Here is a 22,562-nt window from a genome sequence, read left to right on the forward strand (position 1 = left end):
GAGGGCGGAGACAAGCACAAAGACAGGTGACACAGATCTGGGCGTGACAGTCATCTTTTAGAAGTAGAAAACCAGATCAGAGTCCAGGAGGTACAGAGGGGCAGACAGGCTCGTGGTCAAGGCAGACAGAATGGTCAGGCAGGCGGGTACAAAGTCCAGAAATAGGCATGGATCAAAACCGGGAGGACTAGAAAAAGGAGACTGCAAAAAAGCAGGAGAACGGGAAAAACACTGGTTGACTTGGAAACATATAAGATGAACTGGCACAGAGAGACAGGAAACAAAGGGATAAATACACTGGGGGAAATAAGTGACACCTGGAGGGGGTGGAGACAATCACAAGGACAGGTGAAACAGATCAGGGTGTGACACAGACAGGAGAGCTACACAGTAGTCAAGCCTGCTTGTAATAAAAGCATGGATGAGTGTCTATCAGCACGTTGGCAATGTTCCCTTTTTCTGCTTTTTTGGTCACATTCCTATTGTGTGATTCGAAATTGATTTCAGAATCTAAAATAACACCTAGGTTTTTTACCTGGTGTTTCATCTTTATTGCCCGTGAATTTAAAATGTGCGGCCAGATTCTTTCACTGTGCTTCGGCTCCAACAATAAGTACCTCGGTCATGTCTTGATTTAGCTGGAGGAAGTTGTGAGCCATCTAGGTATTTAAATCACTAATACAGTCTAATCTATACGTGGAGCTAAAATTCTCTGGTGACACAGAAATTGTGTATCGTCTGCGTAGCAGTGAAAATGCTGTGCTTTCTGCCAAGGGGTAACATATATAAACTGAACAGTACCGGACCCAAAATCAAACCATGTGAAATGCCGTGTGATATGTATTTTCTCTGAGTTGTGTTCACCAAGGGTGACAAAAAACTTGTCCGGTTAAATAGGTCCTAAACCAATGTAGAATTGGACCGGAGAGGCCAACCAACCTCTCCAGTCTGTCCAGAAGGACATCATGGTCAACAGAGTTGAATGCAGCACTTAAATCTAAGAGTACAAGGACAAAGAGATGTTTGGCATCTGTGTTGGCTCTAAGATTATTTACCACTTTAACTAAGACTGTCTCTGTGCAGTGTAGTTTTTCAAAAATACAGTTGGCACTTTAAAAAATCATTTAGCTGTTTCAAAACCAATTTCTCCAGAATTTTGCTTAAGAATGGAAGGTTGGAGATTGGCTGACAATTGCTAAGAGCTGAAGAATCTAGATGACTTTTCTTCAGAAGGGGTTTCATAATAGCAGTTTTTAGTGAAGTGGGGAAAGTGCCTGTGAACAGGGAGTGATTAACAATAGCTTACACTTCTCCAGATATGCAATTAAAAACTGTTTTGAAGAAGGCGGTGGGGATAGCATCGAGAAGGCAGGTAGGAGGCTTAATTTGTGATATCTCTTTCCTGAGCCTGTCAGTGCCAACCAGGAAAAATAAATCCACAGTGCCTTTGCGTGGTAGCCCAGGGCACATATCATCAAACTTCTCATCGGGTTTTGCTTGACTGATACCCTGCCTATTGTTGTTTATCTTATCTCTGAAAAATATCGCAAACTCATCCCATTTAGAAGTGGAGGAGGGGTTCACATAGTCAATTGAGAACATTTGCTGAGGTAACATGTCATGTTGTGGGTTGCGCAACGTTGAGGTAACGTTCACATTACATTTAGCAGATCTTTCAGCACATCCATTTCTATCACCGGCTCCTGTATTGATTGTGTTCAACCATTCATTATCCAGTCAATGGACAACATAATGGTCAGTCAGTCCGACCATTAACTGAGGTACATTGTTTCAGGGTTGTCGGCTACAACTTTTACGTAATGTTCACATAACATTTGCAGTCATTCAGCAGCTCCTGTCATTTAGACTAGAGTGCCCGGCAGTTATCCAGCCACTTAGTCAAACAATGACCTCTATGTGTTTGTAGTATATAAAAGCCCTGAAGTGCCTGGCACAGAGAAGCATGTTGTATAAAATATGATTGACTAGATCAGATATCATGGTGACCTTAGCTATATTTATCGCTATGGCAACCTTGCAGAGAGTACACACACACATTGGCGGCAGGCATTAAACACAGGATTGGTAGCCTTGTAAAATGTAAATTGATTGAATTCATCAGATTTTATGTGGATTAGAGCCTCACCGGCTGCTTATTTGTTGTTTACTAATGAAACGTAGACTACTCACCTTCATGCCCGAACGGCTTCCTGATAGCGTAGTTATGTTAGTATAAATAATGACCCTATTTCTACTTCTGGGGATGTTCTCTAACATCAGCTATGTCTTAGTGAGCCAGCGAGCACTTTTCTGTTTATCATGGGGGGGGTTGAGAGAGAGATCTTTCTTTCTGGTTTTCACACTGTCATGCAGAACCCTCTGAAATGTCAGTTGATGTCCTCGTACGAGTTCCAGCACTCTGAGGTGATAAGTCGGGGTGAATCTGACCTTTTACTCTTGACCTTCGACCTATTGACCTTTGTAACAGTTCCGAAGCGACCCTAGACTGTGAGGAAGTCATGGGCACAGGGAAGGCTCTGAGGCGTTCTAGTCTAAAGAGTTGTGAGTGACAACAGACCGACGCTGGCACGACCTTATCTGAGTACTCGGCCTCGCAAAGGACTTTCTGTCGGTTGCTTAGCTACAATGACTGTCAGTCTGTCAGGCAGCCAGAGGACAGATAGACGGTCATGACAGAGCTAAGCAGTTATAGTTGAGTGTTGTGAATGTCTGTCAGGCAGATAAACCATGTCTGCAGCACAACTTTAAAACACAGTCTTTTCCTTCCATCTATAAACTCTCGCTCTACCCAATTTTTACTGGCATTGCTCTCTAACATTGCTCTCTACCTCTCCACAGTGGTCTTAATAGACTTGCTTCCAACAACTATCCTAAATAAGTGAGGGATAGATGACAGACTACCACCCTACTAACAGACTACAGTTGTAGCAGATTCCTATGTAGTCCGGTGGATCTGTATATCATGTATATCATGTATGTACAAGGTCTCTCCCTCCTACCGCCTAGAATGTCTCCCTCTGCCTCCTTCTAACTTCTACCATAAACTGGGGAGGCAGCACAGTCTGTCCCTCCTACCTATAACCTCTCTCTGTCTTTCCCTCTAACCCCATGCATCCCTTTACAAGATGGTCTCTATCTCCTTTCGTTCCAATCTCTTCCTCCACCTCCCTCTAACTCTGCATAGGCAGGACAGAGGTATCAGTAGTAGCTGCCTGTCTGTATTTTAAGCACCTTTACTCACAGTATATGTACAGTAGTAGGCTACGTCACCCTCCCACTGTCACCCACTACTGATCTGGCAACCTAAGACCTGGCAACCCTGCCTCCCCCCACGGGCACCCGCGTCAAACACCTAATGCTGTGGTTTATACACTTTAGCTACAGTACAGTAGTACGTCACCCTCCCTCTGTCCTCCACTGCTGACCTGGCAACCTCACCCACTCCCCAGCATTACCTCAGCAGCACAACACTTCATGTTGTAGCTTAAGCCCTCTACTCACACATTACGTCTTACAGTGGTACTACCACTGCTGACCTGGCAACTCAACCTTAAAACCCTCCACCCCATCCCTCTCCCCCACCACACCCCAACAACCTCACTGGCGCCAGAGTCAAACACCTTCCCATAAAACATGACAGGTCAATTTCCATCAGGCAGTGGTGCGGGCAGCCACGTCCAACCAACCAGACCACATCTGGTCTCGATTTAAAAAACAGTGTGTGTGTGTGTGTGTGTGTGTGTGTGTGTGTGTGTGTGTGTGTGTGTGTGTGTGTGTGTGTGTGTGTGTGTGTGTGTGTGTGTGTGTGTGTGTGTGTGTGTGTGTGTGTGTGTGTGTGTGCGTGTGTGCGTGCGTGCGTGCAACAGACTAAGGCCCCCAGGATTCTGTTGGGTTCTGGGCCTTATTAGTGTCAGTCTTTGTGTATGGAGGTAATGAAAAGCAGGTGTTGAATGCAGCTAAGCCCAGGCCCGGAGCACTCCCCTGGGACAGCTTGAGATAGAGGACGTGGGTAAGGATGCCAGCTATGTTTGTCAATTAAGATCTATGGAGAGGGAGGGAGGGAGGGAGGGAGGGAGGGGTAATAGGTAGAGCGAGGGAATGAAAAAGGGATGCATGCTACAGGGTGAGGGGTTTGACTCGGGAACCCGTGATGGTTTACAGATCTTGAGCAACAGTTGCCACAGGTTTAGAGTGAGGAAGGGTCTTTAGTTAGGGTTGCCAGATTAAAGGTAGAGGAGAGAGGCTGGATGGTAGCCTAGTAGCCTACTACTTGTGCTCTAAGTGTGAATTTAGGTCACACAAGCCACAATCTGACTGTGTTTGACTCCAGGGTTGCCAGATCAGCAGTGAAGGACAGGGGTGGCTGGTAGCAGTAGTACTACTGTGCTGTCACTAAGTCAAGTGTGAGTTAAGATCATGAACTAAAACAAGCTGAGGTGTTGGACCAGGGTTTAAAGTGAAGTGTAGAGAAAAGGTCGGAGGTCATTGGATGAACCTGAAGTGGTTCAGAGGTTAATCCCTGTTTGACCGGTTCTCAGGTGGTCGGTACGGTCGTACACTCAATGAACTGTGGATTTGTAGCTGTGTTACTGTTTGTCTCCACTCTCCAGTGACAGTTTGAACCAGAATACAGTCGCTTCAGGAAATTCATTCAAATTACAATTCAAGATATGAAAAGTATGATTCATTTTCAATGAGAATATTGCATTTCCATTCACTTCCTGAATTGATGGAGTTGAAATAGAATTGAGCCAAAACCATTACTGAAATCCAATGTTATGTTAATGTTACCTTACCCAGATTTCTCACAGAACAATTTAGAGTCGGGAGGCAGTAGCCTGCAGCCAGTGGGTTATAAGTGGCATTTCCTCAGTCAATACGCTTTGATTTCAGTCTGTGGCTTAGAATCAGACCACTGACAATCAATGTGATGTTTATGGTGTGATATGCCAGTGAGGAAAACACTTCAAATAGACTGAAATAGAATAGAAAACAAATTGAATAGAATCAATAAGAATAGAATAGATTATAATGAATTAGCATGAGGGATACTCTTCCAGACCTGCAGAGAATGAATAGCATAGCTGATAGACGTTCTAGTTAAGGATGTTGAGGATACTAACAGGGAAAGTAGTAGTTTGGTAGAGAAAATAGGGGTCAGTAACATTATTGAGTTGAAGGGCACCAATTTTGCACACTAAATTGAGGTGAATTGAATTGAAGGGAGGCAGGGCAATATCCTCTAGTTGTTGTTGCAGACATTGTGAAACACACACATACACACAACCACACCCACCCCCCCCACACACACACACAGACATACACACAACCACAAACACAACCACAAGGAAAATATAGTTTTGGTTGAGAAAATAGAGGTCAGTTGAATTACAAAATTGAATTACGGAAGTGCATCACAGGCTGGCAAGATCGACTAATGGCTCAGGCAGTGTGAAAACACACATACACATAAACACAAACACTCGCACACATACACATAAACACAAGGAATATGTAGTTTTGGTTGAGAAAATAGAGGTCAGTTGAATCACAAAATTGAATTACGGAAGTGCATCACAGGCTGGCAAGATCCACTAATGGCTCAGGCAGTGTGAAAACACACATACACACACATACACACAGACACACAAGGAAAATCTAGTTTTGAAAGAGAGAATAGAGGTCAGTTAAATTACAACATTTAATTACCAAAGTCCATCACTTTACAGAACTCACTTTACAAAGTACAAAATACACACACACAGACACACACACACACACACACTAATGTGAAGAGTGAATTAAAGGGAAAGCCAAGATCCTCTCACAGTTGATGTTTTCCGACATCGTGACACACACACACACACACACCACACACAACTAATTTCTCTATGGAGGTTGAGTCTATTTATAGTGTACAGACTCATTTCTCAGTCGGCCTAATATTGAGTGGAGTGTTCCAGTCAGCCCATTGATCTGTGGTCTGGTGTTAATCACTGGGAGTAAGGATGAGCATATTCCTCAAGCCTTCACCATCCCTCCTCCTCATCATCCCTCATCATCAACCCTCCTCCTCATCATCTCTCATCCTCATCGTCCCTCATCCTCATTATTCTTCCTCATCATCATCCCTCATCATCATCACCCTCATCATCCCTCCTCATCATCACCCTCATCATCCCTCCTCATCATCATCAAATCAAATCAAATGTATTTATATAGCCCTTCGTACATCAGCTGATATTTCAAAGTGCTGTACAGAAACCCAGCCTAAAACCCCAAACAGCAAGCAATGCAGGTGTAGAAGCATCCCTCATCCCTCCTCATCATCATCCTTCCTCATCAACCCTTGTCATCTTCCCTCCTCGTGTTTCTACAAGCGCCTTAGATTAATCTGCATCCTCTTTCTCTCTGTCCTCCTTCACTATCTCTGATCATCACTCTCTGTCCTCCTACACTCTCTGTCCATCCATCTCGCTATTTATAGTCCTCTCTCTGAGTACCTTATACCAAACATTAAGAACACCTAAGGTGTCGAAAGCGTTCCATTAGAATGCTGTCCAATTCTGACCCCAATGCTTCCCACATTTGTGTCAAGTTGGCTGGATATCCTTTGGGTGGTGGACCATTCTTGATACACATGGGAAACTGTGGAGTGTGAAAAACCCAGCAGCGTTGCAGTTCTTGACACAAACCGGTGTCCCTGGCACCTACTTGCATACCCTGTTCAAAGGCACTTCAAGCTTTTGTCTTGCCCGTACACCCTCTGCATGGCACGCAAACACAATCCCTGTCTCAATTGTCTCGAGGCTTAAAAATGATTATTTAACCCGTCTCCTCTCCTTCATCTACACTGATTGAAGTGGATTTAACAAATTACATCAATAAGGGATTATAGCTTTGACCTGGATTCACCTGGTCAGTCTAATGTTTTGCATAGTCAATTTATATCAACATGTTCTCTCTCTGCCTGTATTCTCCATCTCTCTCTCTCTTTCTCTCAGTATCTAAGTTATTCATCTCTCACCTCTCTCTCTTCCCTCCAGCAATAGTCTTAACTGCATTAAATGGAGTTAGGGCTTTTCATCTTCCTGTCTGTCTGTCTGTCTGTCTGTCTGTCTGTCTGTCTGTCTGTCTGTCTGTCTGTCTGTCTCTCTGTCTGTCTGTCTGTCTCTCTGTCTCTCTCTCTCTCTCTCTCTCTTTGCTCTCTCTCTCTTCCCACTTTCTCTGTCTTGCTCACTCTCCATGTCTCTGTCTGTGTTGTTATAGATTGATCCCCAGCCCCCCAGAGGGTTAGTCAAGGTGTTCACTCTTCACTCAACATATACACTGCTGTCTCAGTCGGCCTGTCTATCGATCACACAGGAAGCTGCAAACCAACACTCACATTACACATCAACTGAGACTATCTTACATACTGGAAATCCTGTATAAGCCTATACACATAGAAAGTCTACATAAAGCCTTATGAGACATACTGGAAATCACATAATGCACTACTCTAGACATGATAGGTAATGGCTGTACTAATGTTTGAAGCTGCACACCAATGCTGACATTACAGATGAAGTGAGACTAGTATACAGATGTGGGATCTTAATTTGAACCCGTTTGCTACAGCATTATTCCTGTGGGAAAATCAAGTCTGAAAATGTCAAAGTGGAAAGCCTTTTTAAACCTGGGTGATCAAATTAAGATCCCACATCTGTATGCACTGGAAATCACTAGTCTGTACAGTAGACATGATCCATGATGGTTGTATGAATGGTGTGGGATACATATTATATCACAACTACAATTTCCCATGACATTACAGTGTAGAGACGAATTCATATTCAGCCTATTTTTCTGTTCTTCATTTGCCTCAGTTAATGTTGTATGCAAAGTATGCATGAAATACATTATACGGTTGGACATTTCAGATCCAGTGAATTAATTACACAACACCCTTTTCTCTCGCCTTCCCCCCTCCGTCCCTTCCTCCATCCCTCTCTCAGATCGGCACAGAGTGGGATGCCAAAGAGCGCATGTTCCGTAACTTCGGTGGCCTGATGGGTCCCATGGACGAGACAGTCGGGATGCAGCGTTGGGCCAAGGGCCCCAACGTGACCGCCACCGTGGTGTGGATCGACCCCACCAACGTCATCGCTGCCACCTACGATATCCTGATCGACGCCAGCGCAGAGTACACCCACTACAGACCCCCCCTGAACCAGCCTCTCAGGCCTGGGGTGTGGACCATACGGGTGTTGCATCACTGGAGCCCCGTGGCCGAGACGAGGTTTCTGATTAGTCCGCTGGCTTATATGAAGCATCAGCCTATAAGACAAGGTAAGAGATAGGCCACAGACACACACACACACACACACAAACACACCACTGGCTTATAACAAGCACTAGCCTGTACGGCAAGGTAAGAGATATGCCTATATGTAGTGCAGGTCACATGAGTGTCAGTCTGTGATGTATGTGATATAATTGATGCAGTGTGTCTTGTCATGTTATAGGCCTATCATGGATACACACGCAAACACAAAAGCACATTTCCCATGAGGCCCTGCTGTGTTTACGATGCTCCTTCTAATCAACCCTCTGAGCCGTTGGAAGCCCCAGTTGTTTGTCACCAAGTCGAACGTAATCACCCTCAGTGTTTCTCATACATACTAAACAGTATGTTAAACACCTCCATATCACGCCGAGGAACACAATTACACAATTAAATCAATCTGCCTGTGTTAACTATAAGGGACCAGGACCCCTATTGTTTTAGCTAGAGTAATCGGCTGCTGTGAAAGTCACCCGAGAGTTGAGATGCTAACCTCGGTGTGGGGGCATATTCACAGCCTGTTTTATAATCGCACTGAGACCATTTTTAATTATGAACAGAATCAACAAATAAAAGTTAGCAGGCTTTGCCCTGACGCGCCGTGGGGTTTGGGGCCATGTGTGCGAGTGAGGAGAGAGGAAGCTAAAATATTCATCAATTGTTCATGAGTGTTTTTGTTTGTTTGATAGTTTGCTTGTTTGCTTTTCTCTCAGTTGTAAGTCGCTGTTGATGGGAACAGAAAATGGATTAACTCCACTTCCCCTCAAACTCCAAACTCTGTACTTGCACATAGTCAGAATGCTAAATTCACTCCCAACGACATTAGCATTGGAGATGAGGGTAAATCGACTGCCTTTCTCCACTATTTATGGAAGATAATCCTGAAACGTACTGTTATGCTCTCTGAGGTTATACTGTTGAAATGTTTTATTACCCAAGTGAAGCGACACTGAGCTCTACTTTCTAGATTGTTTTACACCAAACTTTTTGGATCAGCTTGAGTGGTTAAAATAGTGGTTAAAATAGCCCAGTTGGCCCATAGTGCAAACAGTAGTCCTAAACTAGATCCACTGCAGCATAAAAACTATGGAAACCTGTGCCCTTCAGTATCAAACGGCCTTATATGGACTACAGTACAGTAGTTATCCATTGAGACAGTACTTAGGATATAACCTTTATGGGCTATTTTCCTAGACACAAGATTAAGCCTGGTCTTGGACAAAGAAGCACTTTCAATTGAGAATCCTTTTTAGTGTCTGGGAAAGCAGCCTTCCGGCTCCTACTCCTGTTGGATGGGGTTAGATGTCCTTAGATCCCATAGTCCTGAAGGTCGTGGTGGCACAGTAATCCTGCAGCCTTGGCCTCCTCTCCACCTACTCTAACAGCCTCTAGCCTTCCCATACAGATTTACAACCCTGACTATTTCCGTGGGCCCTCACACACACACACACACACACACACACACACACACACACACACACACACACACACACACACACACACACACACACACACACACACACACACACTGGCAGCAGACACACACCGCTACCACAATAAAGTCGGTAGTTGGCACCGGGCAGTGGCAAGCTTAGCAGAACAACCAGGTGTCTGACTGCATCTCTGTCGCTAGCCCGTGAAAACGCTAGCGGCTAACAGCAGGGTGCGAACCTGGCACAGGCAGAGAGAGAGAGGAGAGGAGAGCTGGGCTAGCGTACGATAGCCAGGCTGAGGAGGGAAGGCAAGCGCCCCGGTGTTAGGAGCACTGAGGAATGTACAGCTTTACCTTCAGGGTGGAGGAGTTTTAGGGATGAGGTCATGGCCTCGTCTCGTCTCTGCCCCCTAGCTTCCAATGGCTTTATAAAAAGACACAAGGAACAGTCGTTGAGTTGTTTTACCAATTTGTGGCTTGGGCAATTATTTTATCTTTTGAGCGTTTTTATTTTATTTTTACCTTTATTTAACTAGGCAAGTCAGTTAAGAACAAATTCTTATTTTCAATGAAGGCCTAGGAAGAGTGGGTTCACTGCCTTGTTCAGGGGCAGAACAACAGATTTGTACCCTGTCAGCTCTGGGATTAGAACTTGCAACCTTTCGGTTACTGCTCTAACCACTAGGCTACCCTGTCGCCCCGTATGAAGATGCTTATAAATGTATGGTGTGTGAGAAGATGGTCCTATCTGCCCCCTAGCTTCCAATGGTTTCATAAAGAGACACTAAGTGTAGTCATTGAGACACTTGGTGCAGTCTCCCACTTTGTGGCTTAGGCTTACCCTAGAGAAATCAATAGCATGTGATTAACCAGTAACACAAAGTTTGGTCTCATCAAATGAGTTCACAGTTCCATTCCACCCTTTACAATCAAGTCAAAGTGGTTCGACTGATTTGCCTACTTAGATTCCCCATTGATGACTGTTTACCTGCTCACTGCTCATGAACACTATCTCCAGGACAGTCTCACCATAAAACATGAACAATCCATTTATGAACACTATCTCCAGGACAGTCTCACCATAAAACATGAACAATCCATTTACGAACACTATCTCCAGGACAGTCTCGCCATAAAACATGAACAATCCATCTATGAACACTATCTCCAGGACAGTCTCACCATAAAACATGAACAATCCATTTATGAACACTATCTCCAGGACAGTCTCGCCATAAAACATGAACAATCCATTTATGAACACTATCTCCAGGACAGTCTCGCCATAAAACATGAACAATCCATTTATGAACACTATCTCCAGGACAGTCTCACCATAAAACATGAACAATCCATTTATGAACACTATCTCCAGGACAGTCTCGCCATAAAACATGAACAATCCATTTATGAACACTATCTCCAGGACAGTCTCACCATAAAACATTAACGATCCATTTTTGTCCCCCTCTTTCTCTCGCTTTATCTTTCTCTTCATCTCGCTCTTGCTCTCCCGCTCACTCTCCCTCCCTCCCCCAGAGGACACGCTGAAGCTCCACAACGGACCAGCCAAGAACAGTTATATGGAGCAGAGCTTCCATGGCCTGAACCCCGTGCTCAACATCCCTGTACACCTGGGCCAGGTGGAGCAGGCTAAGCGCAACGCCGCCCTGACTGGCCCCACGTTGGAGCACTGGATAGACGGCCTGGTGGGTGCGATGTGGGAGGCTGGGGACGTGTGTTCCACCTCCATGACAGGGGGACCTGGAACATCCTGCCCCGTCATGCAGACCTGCGCCAAGACCCCCTGGAGCTCGCTCAGCCCGGACCCCAAGTCCCAGCTGGTCCCGCCGCACGCCGACGGGCGCATCAGGTAGCAGTGGCGCCTCCGGCTGGACAGGAGGCCACACTGCAGGTCTTAAGTTTAAATAATTTATTTTTTAAATCTCCTTTTTGTTTTATTTGTATTTTTCAGTCGACGTAATGGATCACATAAGGAGAGAAAATACGGAAGTTGTGTTTCTTTTAAGGTTTGTTTGAGGTTGAAGGAACGTTGAAGAGAAAGAGAATGTCTGGGGAAGGTTCTGTGGTGTTTCAGACTCCTCCTCTTTGGGGTTTTTGCCGGCTTTGTCGTGTTCTGTTTCCCAATGTATTCATTTGAATCTCGCCGCTGAGTTTACTGTGATTGATGCTGTGTCCGACGTAGAGACAAATGTTGCTTTGCCAAGCACCTAGTAAGGCCGCCTAGTCTGCTGCTAAATGGAAGAGCGATTGAGAAGTCAGTCAGAAGTCAGAGTGTTCGGGTGGAACAGGATAGTCGACACTGGTAGTGGACCAAGTTCTGGGCCCGTATTCACAAAGCCTCTCAGAGTACGAGTGCTGATTTAGAATCAGTTTTCTCTTTTAAATCATAATGAATATGATTATATAGACAGGGCGGGACCTGGTCCTAGATCAGCACTTGTACTCTGAGGTGCTTTGTGAATACGAGGCCTGCTTCTCAAGGTTGGTTTGGCCTACATGTAGGGAGATAGACTGAACCGCAACCTCGGAGGGTGTCGCGAAGATGTATCAGTTTTTTTTTAAAGCAAAATTCCTTGCCTCGATCTTTGCGTATGACTGACAAAGTTACTATGGCACAGCGCTACTTATTGACTTTCAGTGCCTGAACAGGAGAAAGGTGTGTGGGTGTGACTGGACTATGGCGAGGCATTTGTGCCAGTAGAAGTTGAATTCAATTCATGAATGATTGAAACTAGATTCAGTTCCTATTGGCACTGATATCACTCCATACTGGACAGCCTGAAACTTGAAATGAAAGTATATCAGCTGTGCTTTCGCAAGAAAACAGACGTTCTCAAGCTTATTTTATCATTTCCTTTTCTAAGATTTTTTGTTCATTTGTTTTTAACGACAGTTTATGTTGCAAGTATGAAACAGATTATGTCTCAAAGTTATTGTCGAGTGAATGGAGTGAGTTGTCCACAAGTTGCTATTTATTTATAAGTTTATATAAATACAGAATATTTTTAGTCAATGACTAAATGACTACAACGCTGCTTTGGCAGCTCGATAAACATTTTTTTGTAAAGAGAAACTGCCTTTATTTACAAAGGCCAATGCCCCAATGAACCTGTATACCTATTTTGGGCGCAACAAACCTAATGCCCGCCTGTGTGTCCGTGTTGTCCGGTCTGAATAGCTCTTCCTGTCTTGGTTCTTTCGTCGACTGTTTGCAAAGTCTTCATCACACGGGGAAGCACCCAGGACTGAAAGGTCACAACTTCCTCCTGACAACCTCCCCAAACAGAGAAGTTAACAAAAAAAGACAGAAACACTCCAAAAACTCTCCAACGTGTGTGTTGAAGTCATTTCGTGGCGATGTTACATTTCCTACTCGGTTCCGTGTCAGTACCAGGATGTTAGTGATTGATGATGCTGTTCATGCTTTGGCAAAAATGGAAACAAATAGTGAATTATATCTTGTATCTTGATCAAGGAACTGTCGGATTGGGCCCAGGCAACTTTGGTTTTCACCTGTTCTACTACATGCTAAGTTCTTTTGCTGCCATCAAGACTCTCTCTCAGTGTACCACAGTTCAAACACAGCCTATAGCACAGTGCCCCCTTCTCCAACCACCATGGAGGGTAACTACGATCTGCCTCTTCGCTTGTTTGGCTTCAACTCAATTCTCCTCACAACCTAATTTGGTCCCAATTTAGAATCCAATCTGTGATTGTCAACGTGATTTGGCAGTCAAACGTGCTAAGTGAATGTTTTCACCAGGGCTCATCAGCGATCATTAGTGAGTTAATCAATGGCCCAAGTTCACCTTGGACCTTGTTGGATGTATCGATCCTAATAAGTGTCAGTCCTGTCACTCAAACTTGAACTGTTGTGTGTTGTTGCCATGGTTACAAAGAAGGGCAATTTTGCCTATATAGGGCTAAAACCCACAGCCTTTCCTATGGGGAAAGAATAGGGTTTTTGGATAAACACTGAAAATATGGTCTGAGGTAAACACAGGCTTAGGAGATCTTATACACTTTGTTCTATGAGATAATAGCAGCCAGTTAACATGACCTTTATTCATTATGAAGCCTTTATGTGCTTTTTTTATTACATAAATGCATAAAAAGTGACGTTAGCTGATGAAGATTATCTCCTAGAACAAAACGTATAAGATCTCCTAAGCCTGTGTTTACCACAGACCTTATTTTCAGTGTTTATCTAAAAAAAACTTCAAAAATGCCATTCATTTTCCCATAGGCTTTGTCCAACAAAACATGGTGGATTTAGTGCCTACAAAAAGACACCATTACTATTTCTCTGTATTAGCTAGCTAGCTAACAACATAACAGCTAGATACAGATATGACCCTGACCTCCTTTTACTGGCAGTGCCATTGTCACATTGAAACAAATACTGAAATTGAGGAATACTTTGCCCATTGTTCAAAAGTACAATTATCATTCTCGAGAAGTGAATTGAAATATGTTACTCGGTGTAAAAGTCCTATTTTGTTACAAAAAATGAAGAAAATGTACATAAATATTTTGTATTGAAAATATGTTTCAAACTCATTCTATGTAAATACAGATGCAGTGTGGAAAGATTATGAAGTGGAATTATAGTAAAAGAAGAACTGATACCTAGTGTTACTTGTTGCTAGTTGGCCACAGAGTGATTTTAGGTACATAACCTGTTTCAATGTTTTGGACAGATCTAAGGAGTAAGGAATGACTCAGAATTGGGTAAAGCTTTTAATATTATTGTTCGCCTTTCAGAGAACATCATGACAGGATGTTGTTCTCTCTGCTGGAATGTATTGTTCAGCAACTGTTGCACAAACGTCTCTGAACTCAACGTTTCCCGAAGCGTCTGGGGAAACGTCAAAGTTTCCTAAAGTTTCAGGGGGAAACTCTGTGCCTTAGCTATCTATCTATACTCCTGCCTAGGGGACTCTTCAAACGTTCTGTCCATCTATGAACATTAAATTGTTACGGTCGTTTTTACTTTCCACAAAAAAAAGTGAAAGAAGAGCACCAAGAGTTAGTCGTTGTGATTTGATGAAACCTGTAACACCAAAAAGATGTCCTCTGTTGTAAATACCAAGCCTTCTTGTCTTTCGCTTTTACATTTTTGTGGATATTTTTTTTTTTGTTGGTACATTTTTCTCTGACTGCTTTCTTTGAAATAAAAGAGCTCTCTCTAAATCTGTGTGGATTTCTATGCTTAAACACTTCAAGTTCATGACATGAGTTGTCACGAAATCCTTGTAACACATGTTCTTCTTCATGATTTATGCACGTTTAAGTAGCCATAATTGCATTTTACTCTGGAAACGAAGCGTAAATTACACCGTAATTCAAGTGATAGCACGGTCAAACAGTTCAGTCATTCCCACAGTTGTTTAATAATCACCCCAGCTTCACCCTCTTTAAGTATTTGTTTAATTACTTGAAGTTGCTTCCACATGTTTTCCATGACTTAACTGAAGAATCAACCTGCCGTCGTCAGCTGTTGAGCACCAGAGACGCGTGCACCACGCATGTGGCAACTCTCCTGTTTTCAGCCTATTGACAGAGAGTGGAGAGAGTTCAGGACTTGAAAAAATACTGTACCATATGTCTCAGAGGCAGGCAACCGTGTGTAGATATAAAACAAACCACCTCAAACACAATATGCAGTAGCCAGAGATTCGGCTTCCCATTTGCCTTCCAGAGATAATACATCTAGAAAACAGTGGACCTCACCAACAGTCAAACAATCCTCTTTCAATGTGCTGTGCGATGAATGATGCCGCCGTCGTCTGACCAGAGAGAACCACTTGGGGATTCTGTGATCGTCTTCCCAACCTTCGTCATCAGAACAGAATAGGGGTTCTGTGTGATCCTCCCGGGCCTCTATCATCACACACGATCACAGGGTGTACTGAGCCGTTGACAGGCCCAGATCAAAGGGACACTAAGATCTCACGACGATCCCACAAGACTTCGAACATGCCGGATAATTAGTCCATGGTGTCTGGAAGGAGAGAGTGTGTGTGGGTGTGTGTGTGTCTGTGTCTGCTTAGTGAGTGTGATATCACATCTGTGAGGAGTGTGTCTGCGTGTGTGTGTGTGTGTGCGTGCTTGTGTGTTTACAGTACGTGCATCCGCCCTGCGTGTCATCTGTGAGGAGTGTGTGTTTTAGGGGTGTGAAGAGTTTCTAAATGTACATGAGCCACATCTTGAGACCCCTAGGTCTCATCCAACACATGTAAAACGTGACAGTGAGACAACGACAGCGGTATCACTGTCTCTCCTGAGGCGCATCACATTAATGTGACAGCAAACGTTTAAAAGGTGTTTCTAATAAAGTTCAGAGATCAAAGCGGAATGTGAACAGCATCACACATGAAACAGCTGAGGAGCTAATGACACAAGCAGTGTCTCCCTACAGGTGTTGGCGTGTTGCACACAGACATGCTATTCTTCCCGCTTTTGTGCTTAACGTTGCCTTTTGCTGATGTGTACTGTTATTGTGGGTCAAAATCGAATGAATATGTTTGAAGATGTTTTCAGGAGCAGGGGTTAAAGTAAGGCGGTATGGTCCTGTATGGTGTCCAGGCAAAACAAATAGTGGGGGTAAACCGTAGGGGAGACCAGGGAGAGAGAGAGAGAATGGAAATTACTTGACTTTTATCATGTTCTGATTATGGCCCTTTTTCCTCTGGAATCTTCCCACAGGAAGGTAGAATGACATCATTCAGGGCCAGTTGTTGATTGAAAGCTCCCTATAACCGACTGCTGCTTTCTGTTATTGATGCATGCTGGGATAGATAGACTCCTGCTCATCTCATTGATCAGCAGGAGAAAAACATTGCTACGGGTGCATTCGAAATAACACCCTATTACTTATATAGTGCACTACTTTTGTAGCTGCCATTACTATGATCTGCAATGACAGATAATCTCATTGATCGAGCAGACAAAAATACATTTGTACCAGTGTCCGAAATTGCACCCTATTCCCTACATAGTGCACTACTTTTGACCAGAGCCATAATATGGGCCCTGATCAAAAGTAGTGCACTACATAGGGAACAAAGCACAATTTCTGGATAAAGCCAGCTCCACTCATTGATCAAGCAGAGAAAAATATATTTGAAATGAATAATCAGATTATAAACACATCAGGCTCTGTGCGATTCCCTTGATTCCCACTGTCAAGCCAATAACTCCTACTAGGCAGAAGACACCAAGGGTGATGTTACCGTAGCGTCGAGTTAGTCTGGGCGCTAAATATTTTAGTGATATCTCAGTGTGAGAATGTAGCTAGGAGAGTGAAGTGCTACGCTAGGCTAACATTTCATTGTTCTCTTCTGCCTGATATAACGATGGGAGTGAGGCACTAAGCTAGCTAGCGTCTAGCTGTCAGCCTTGTGGGAATTAACGAAGGATGGCGAGGTGGTGGTGGGGTGTCACATTAAGAGCTGTTGGAAGAAGTCGTTGATGAACAGAACAAGACACTATCTCAGTAACAAAGCAACGCCATTAGGGCTAGGGAGTGCCGGTGGGCAGGCAGAAGGTTTGTGTGAGGTGGGACTGATCTGCGATCGCGAGGAGATGGGAGAGCATCAGTGCATCAGTGGATTGTCTTGTAACACCGGCTGGAACAAGGTGTGTGAGTGGTAGCTGGGAGACAGAGGCAGAAAGGCAAGCCTTTTGACTTTCACAAAGCACATGTACGTGAGACAGCTGGGGATGTAAGCTGTCAAGGTTGGGAGAATTCACCAGAGTAAAAGGATGTCCCTTAGATTTCTGCTATAATGGGTTCTCACACTCATACGGTATGCATTAAAATAAAAGATATAGGCCTATATAATGTACAGAGGTATAAAACACTAAATGGGAGCTGCTAAAATCTCTTCTATCCTCTCCCTAATTCACTAATAATTAATTTTGTTTGTAAATCATGGTTTCAATAAGCTTGACTGAAGGTATATCATACAATAAGCTTGACTGAAGGTATATCATACAATAAGCTTGACTGAAGGTATATCAGTGCTTCTACACCTGCATTGCTTGCTGTTTGGGGTTTTAGGCTGGGTTTCTGTACAGCACTTTGAGATATCAGCTGATGTATGAAGGGCTATATAAATACATTTGATTTGATTTGATATCATACAATAAGCTTGACTGAAGGCTACACTGCAAGCACCAACTTCTGAACTGTTCAGCTTTAGTTGTAAGAAAGAGGATGTGTTTCATGGCTTGACCTCTAGTTACTCTAGCTAGGTTCCCCCATTCTGTCCTGCCCTACAGTAGGGAAAGTAAATACATGCTTCCCCTTCTGAACTTCGGTTATAGGAAAGTTTGAGGCTTGATCCTCCAGTTGGTTCAGCAAAAGCAACCAGCCCATATCAGGCCCTTCCTGTCGGAGAAAGTGAATACTGTAACTGAGCCAGCAAGGCCAGCCAGGTCAGTTAAGCCTTGTTCACACTGCAGGCCTTAATGCTTCGATCAGTTTTGTTTTTCAAATCCGTTTGGGACTACTGACTGTCCAAACAGCAAGTGACCCAATCGGATTTGTGTGTTCAGACAGCATTCATTTGCTGACATGTCTACACTAGTTGTCATAGTAACAACGGGTGTGTGTGCAGTGGTGTCGGCTGATTGGTGGTGGTGCTTGTGCTTCCTATCACTCAGAAGGATAGGAAGCACAAGAATGGAGCAAGCAAAGGTGACAACAATGCCTGCCATGGACCTGTCCCTGTTGCTTTGAATCATCAAAATTCACAGAACACTTCTTACGCCTCAAAGGATAAGATCATCCAACTTTCAAAATGAGTCCTAGCTAGGTAGCTGTTCAGCACATTCACTCATTTGTTTGCAAACAATTAACAAGCTAGTTATCTACCACATGTTGGCGTCATGCTGTCAAGAGGGTGGCTAGCAAGCAACAGTATATTCCAAACAACAGTCTAAAAACCACTGAGAGGCCAAATCAAATCAGATGATACCATCCAGACACAAGTCACACGGCCAGGAATCTGATTTATAACCTACGGAGGTGGTTTGAAATGTGGCTTGAAATATCCGATTCCCATGTGCTTTTTCTCTGTTCAGACTGCAGGACAAAGAGCAGATTCTGTTCAGATATGCAAATAAATGGGATTTGAGTCACTTCAAACTGCCAGTGTGAACAAGGCTCTAGTGTGCTCAACACGAGTCAAAGCTCTCCGTGATGCACACTGATTCACACGCACACGCATGCCTGCATCATCACAACGGAACGGCGGCGTGAAGAGAGAGACGCCAGCCGATGCTATCAAACACTTCAATATCAATACCCTCGGAAATAAGTCACAGTCCGTATCAATTTTCTGTCGCAGAGTGCAGTCGAACCAGAGAGAGAGAGATACTGTACATCTCTCCCCAGTCCCGGGATCATGAACTGGGTTAAAAGCAGGAGATGTGTGCAGTGCAATAACAGTGGCTGCTATTGGCTTACGCTAGCATGCACACGCACACACACACACACACACACACACACACACACACACACACACACACACACACACACACACACACACACACACACACACACACACACACACACACACACACACACACACACACACACACACACACCTGCATGGTACTCTCATATCCACAGGCACCAATAGATTTATCATTCTGACTGAACAGATTATATTCCATAAAATGGAGTCAAGCGCTATCTCCGCTCTGGTCCGAGCACGGAGGGTTTTACTTGGGCGGAATATAAATGTTTATACAAATGCCACCCTGTTCCCTTTGTAGTGCATTACCTTTGACCAGGGCTGTGGTCAAAAGTAGTGCACTATGTAGGGAATAGGGACACAACCCAGGGACAGATGTGGGGAAGGACATTCCCATTTTAGATGATGCTGTAGTCCTGTGATCTATATGTAATGTAAGCTCTTAAATAGTGATGGTGAAGGTAGATAGGGTATGGTGTGTGACCAATGGGAGGCCATGTGAAAACGAGATATGAGTATAGGCCTAGACAACGACAGTACAATATGAAGCTGAATGTGCTTCTCCGTTGGAAATCTCAGATTACACTTGTAGGCGACGTCATAGCTAGCTAAGCTCATTCGTAGAAACATGTCATCGGCGAACTGCTCGTGAGCAGGCCGTCAAATCAAAGGCAATCCTTCGATATAACGTTTTTTTAAACAAAAATTAAAACGTGTCAGTTTGTCACTTTCACGAGGTTGGAGTAATAACATGTTCATCCACTTAAGACACTGGCTGTAATCTAGGTTGTGCATTTAGATTGAGAAAATGTACAACTAAGGAAGACTTTTTCACTTCTCTCATTGACTTCTTAAACCCCGGCCTGTTCTGCTTGGTCTGTTTCGCAAGCGCTCCCGGAAGTCTTGCGATTTTGCGCCTCTGGGTTTAGAAACTCTGTTGCCTAGTATTGTGTGCAGGGGGCCTATATCACACTTACATATAAACTTGTATACACTGTTATATTGTACAAGACCCAATATTGACAGACAAATTGCTTTGATGCTGGCAATGACTACTTTCTGTCTAAGCAAAATTAAGGCTAGGTAAAGCTGATTTTAGACATCTGCATTGTGTAGCATTGGGAAACTGATTTAGTGGGAGGAACAGGAATAATGACCAGAGCAGATTTGAACATTCCTATCAGCTATGTGCTCGAGCAACATTGTATAGTAGAGACAAGAGAGAGGAAGGAGGAGAGAGATGGAGAGACATTTTCAGAGAGAGGAAAGAGAGAGGAAGAGGATAGAGAGAAAGGGAGAGAGACAGAGGAGAGCGATTTTGGAAAGCAAGGGAAGAATAGAGGAAGGAGAAAAGAGTGAGAGAGAGTCTGAGACAAGGAGACAGCTCCCACCAGAAGTCTAAAACAACAGTGTGTGTTCCTGATGGATGGTATGGCCAGGCTGACCAGCCATGCGAGCAGCCCATTCCCCCTGAACAACCCTTCACAGCATACAGACAGAGAAGATGGAGGGAGGAGAGAGAGACAGTGAACAACCCTTCCCAGCACTGTAGGATCCACATCAGCACACAGAGAGGCAGAGATGAGAGGAGGATGGAGAGAGAGGAGAGGGTGGGATACAGAGAAGGGGGAGTTGGGGAGGCAGTGAAGGATGGGGTAGAGACGAGGAGAAGAGGAGCGGGATGTGGGGATGATATGGAGGAGGGGATGGGGAAGAGGAGAGAGAGGAGAGGATGGGATACAGAGAAGGGGGAGTTGGGGAGGCAGTGAAGGATGGGGTAGAGACGAGGAGAAGAGGAGCGGGATGTGGGGATGATATGGAGGAGGGGATGGGGAAGAGGAGAGAGAGGAGAGGATGGGATACAGAGAAGGGGGAGTTGGGGAGGCAGTGAAGGATGGGGTAGAGACGAGGAGAAGAGGAGCGGGATGTGGGGATGATATGGAGGAGGGGATGGGGAAGAGGAGAAGAGAGAGGAGGGATAAGAGAAGGGGAGTTGGGAGGAGTGAAGGATGGGGTAGAGAGAGGAGAAGAGGAGGGATGGGATGATATGGAGGAGGGGATGGGGAAGAGTGAAGGATGGGGTAGAGATGAGGAGAAGGGGGAGTATGGGGATGAGGCAGAGGAGGATGGGGAAGAGGAGAGAAGGAGAAGAGGAGCGGGATGTGGGGATGATATGGAGGAGGGGATGGGGAAGAGGAGAGAGAGGAGAGGATGGGATGAGAGAAGGGGGAGTTGGGGAGGCAGTGAAGGATGGGGTAGAGATGAGGAGAAAAGGAGCGGGATATGGGGATGATATGGAGGAGGGGATGGGGAAGAGGAGAGAGAGAGTGAGGAGAAGAGGAGCGGGATGTGGGGATGATATGGAGGAGGGGATGGGGAAGAGGAGAGAGAGGAGAGGATGGGATGAGAGAAGGGGGAGTTGGGGAGGCAGTGAAGGATGGGGTAGAGATGAGGAGAAAAGGAGCGGGATATGGGGATGATATGGAGGAGGGGATGGGGAAGAGGAGAGAGAGAGTGAGGAGAAGAGGAGTGGGATGTGGGGATGATATGGAGGAGGGGATGGGGAAGAGGAGAGAGAGAGTGAGGAGAATTTAAAAGGGCAGTTAGCAGACTTTCTCAATGATTTATTAGGGAATCAATAGAACAACAACATGCAGCGAGAGGAGAAAATAAAAAGAGAGGAAACAGGGATTATGTCCTGGGAGGTGAGGTTTCCTACTTCATTATTATGCTGCATTTGGACTTTGATGACAAGGACTGCAGTATCCATCCGCATGTCCTTGTTGCATGGAATTTAGTGCCGTTCCAGCTTTGCAATATTAGTCGAAAAATCATTGATTAAAGAGTAAAGAACTGTACATCCCATCCCATCAATAATATATCATTGCTGAGGCATTTTAATTTTCATCAGAGTGACGTAAGGAAATCTTTAAATCTTACCTTACAGTACCCCGAGGCAAAATAAAGTAATGCACCCAGCAGACTTTTACACAACTCATCCTCTAGATATAGGCTTCAAAACAACTCTAAACCTCATTGTCTTACAACAGATAGAACCTTACGTCAGATGGAACCTAATTGTCTTACGTAAGATAGAACCTTACGTCAGATAGAACGTCATTGTCTTACATCAGATGGAACCTTACGTCAGACGTCAGATAGAACCTTACATCAGATAGAACCTCATTGTCTTACATCAGATAGAACCTCATTGTCTTATGTCAAATAGAACCTCAATGCCTTACGTCAGATAGAACCTTACATCAGATAGAAC

At 44.4% G+C, this 22,562-nt stretch overlaps 1 protein-coding gene across 2 annotated transcripts in view; it reads left to right on the forward strand.

Moving 5' to 3' along the window:
• The window catches only part of LOC118389426 (xylosyltransferase 1), a 200,797-nt gene extending 185,801 nt beyond the window's left edge, over positions 1-14,996 (forward strand). For both annotated transcript variants that reach the window (XM_052527837.1, XM_052527838.1), the window contains exons 10-11: positions 8,019-8,352; positions 11,319-14,996. In XM_052527837.1, the coding sequence (XP_052383797.1) occupies positions 8,019-8,352; positions 11,319-11,656 (672 nt within the window). In that variant the 3' untranslated portion in view covers positions 11,657-14,996. The remainder of the gene's footprint in view (positions 1-8,018; positions 8,353-11,318) is intronic.
• The last annotated feature ends 7,566 nt before the right edge of the window (positions 14,997-22,562 follow it).

This window comes from Oncorhynchus keta, chromosome 10 (genome assembly GCF_023373465.1).
Source record: "Oncorhynchus keta strain PuntledgeMale-10-30-2019 chromosome 10, Oket_V2, whole genome shotgun sequence".
Classification (NCBI taxonomy): domain Eukaryota; kingdom Metazoa; phylum Chordata; class Actinopteri; order Salmoniformes; family Salmonidae; genus Oncorhynchus; species Oncorhynchus keta.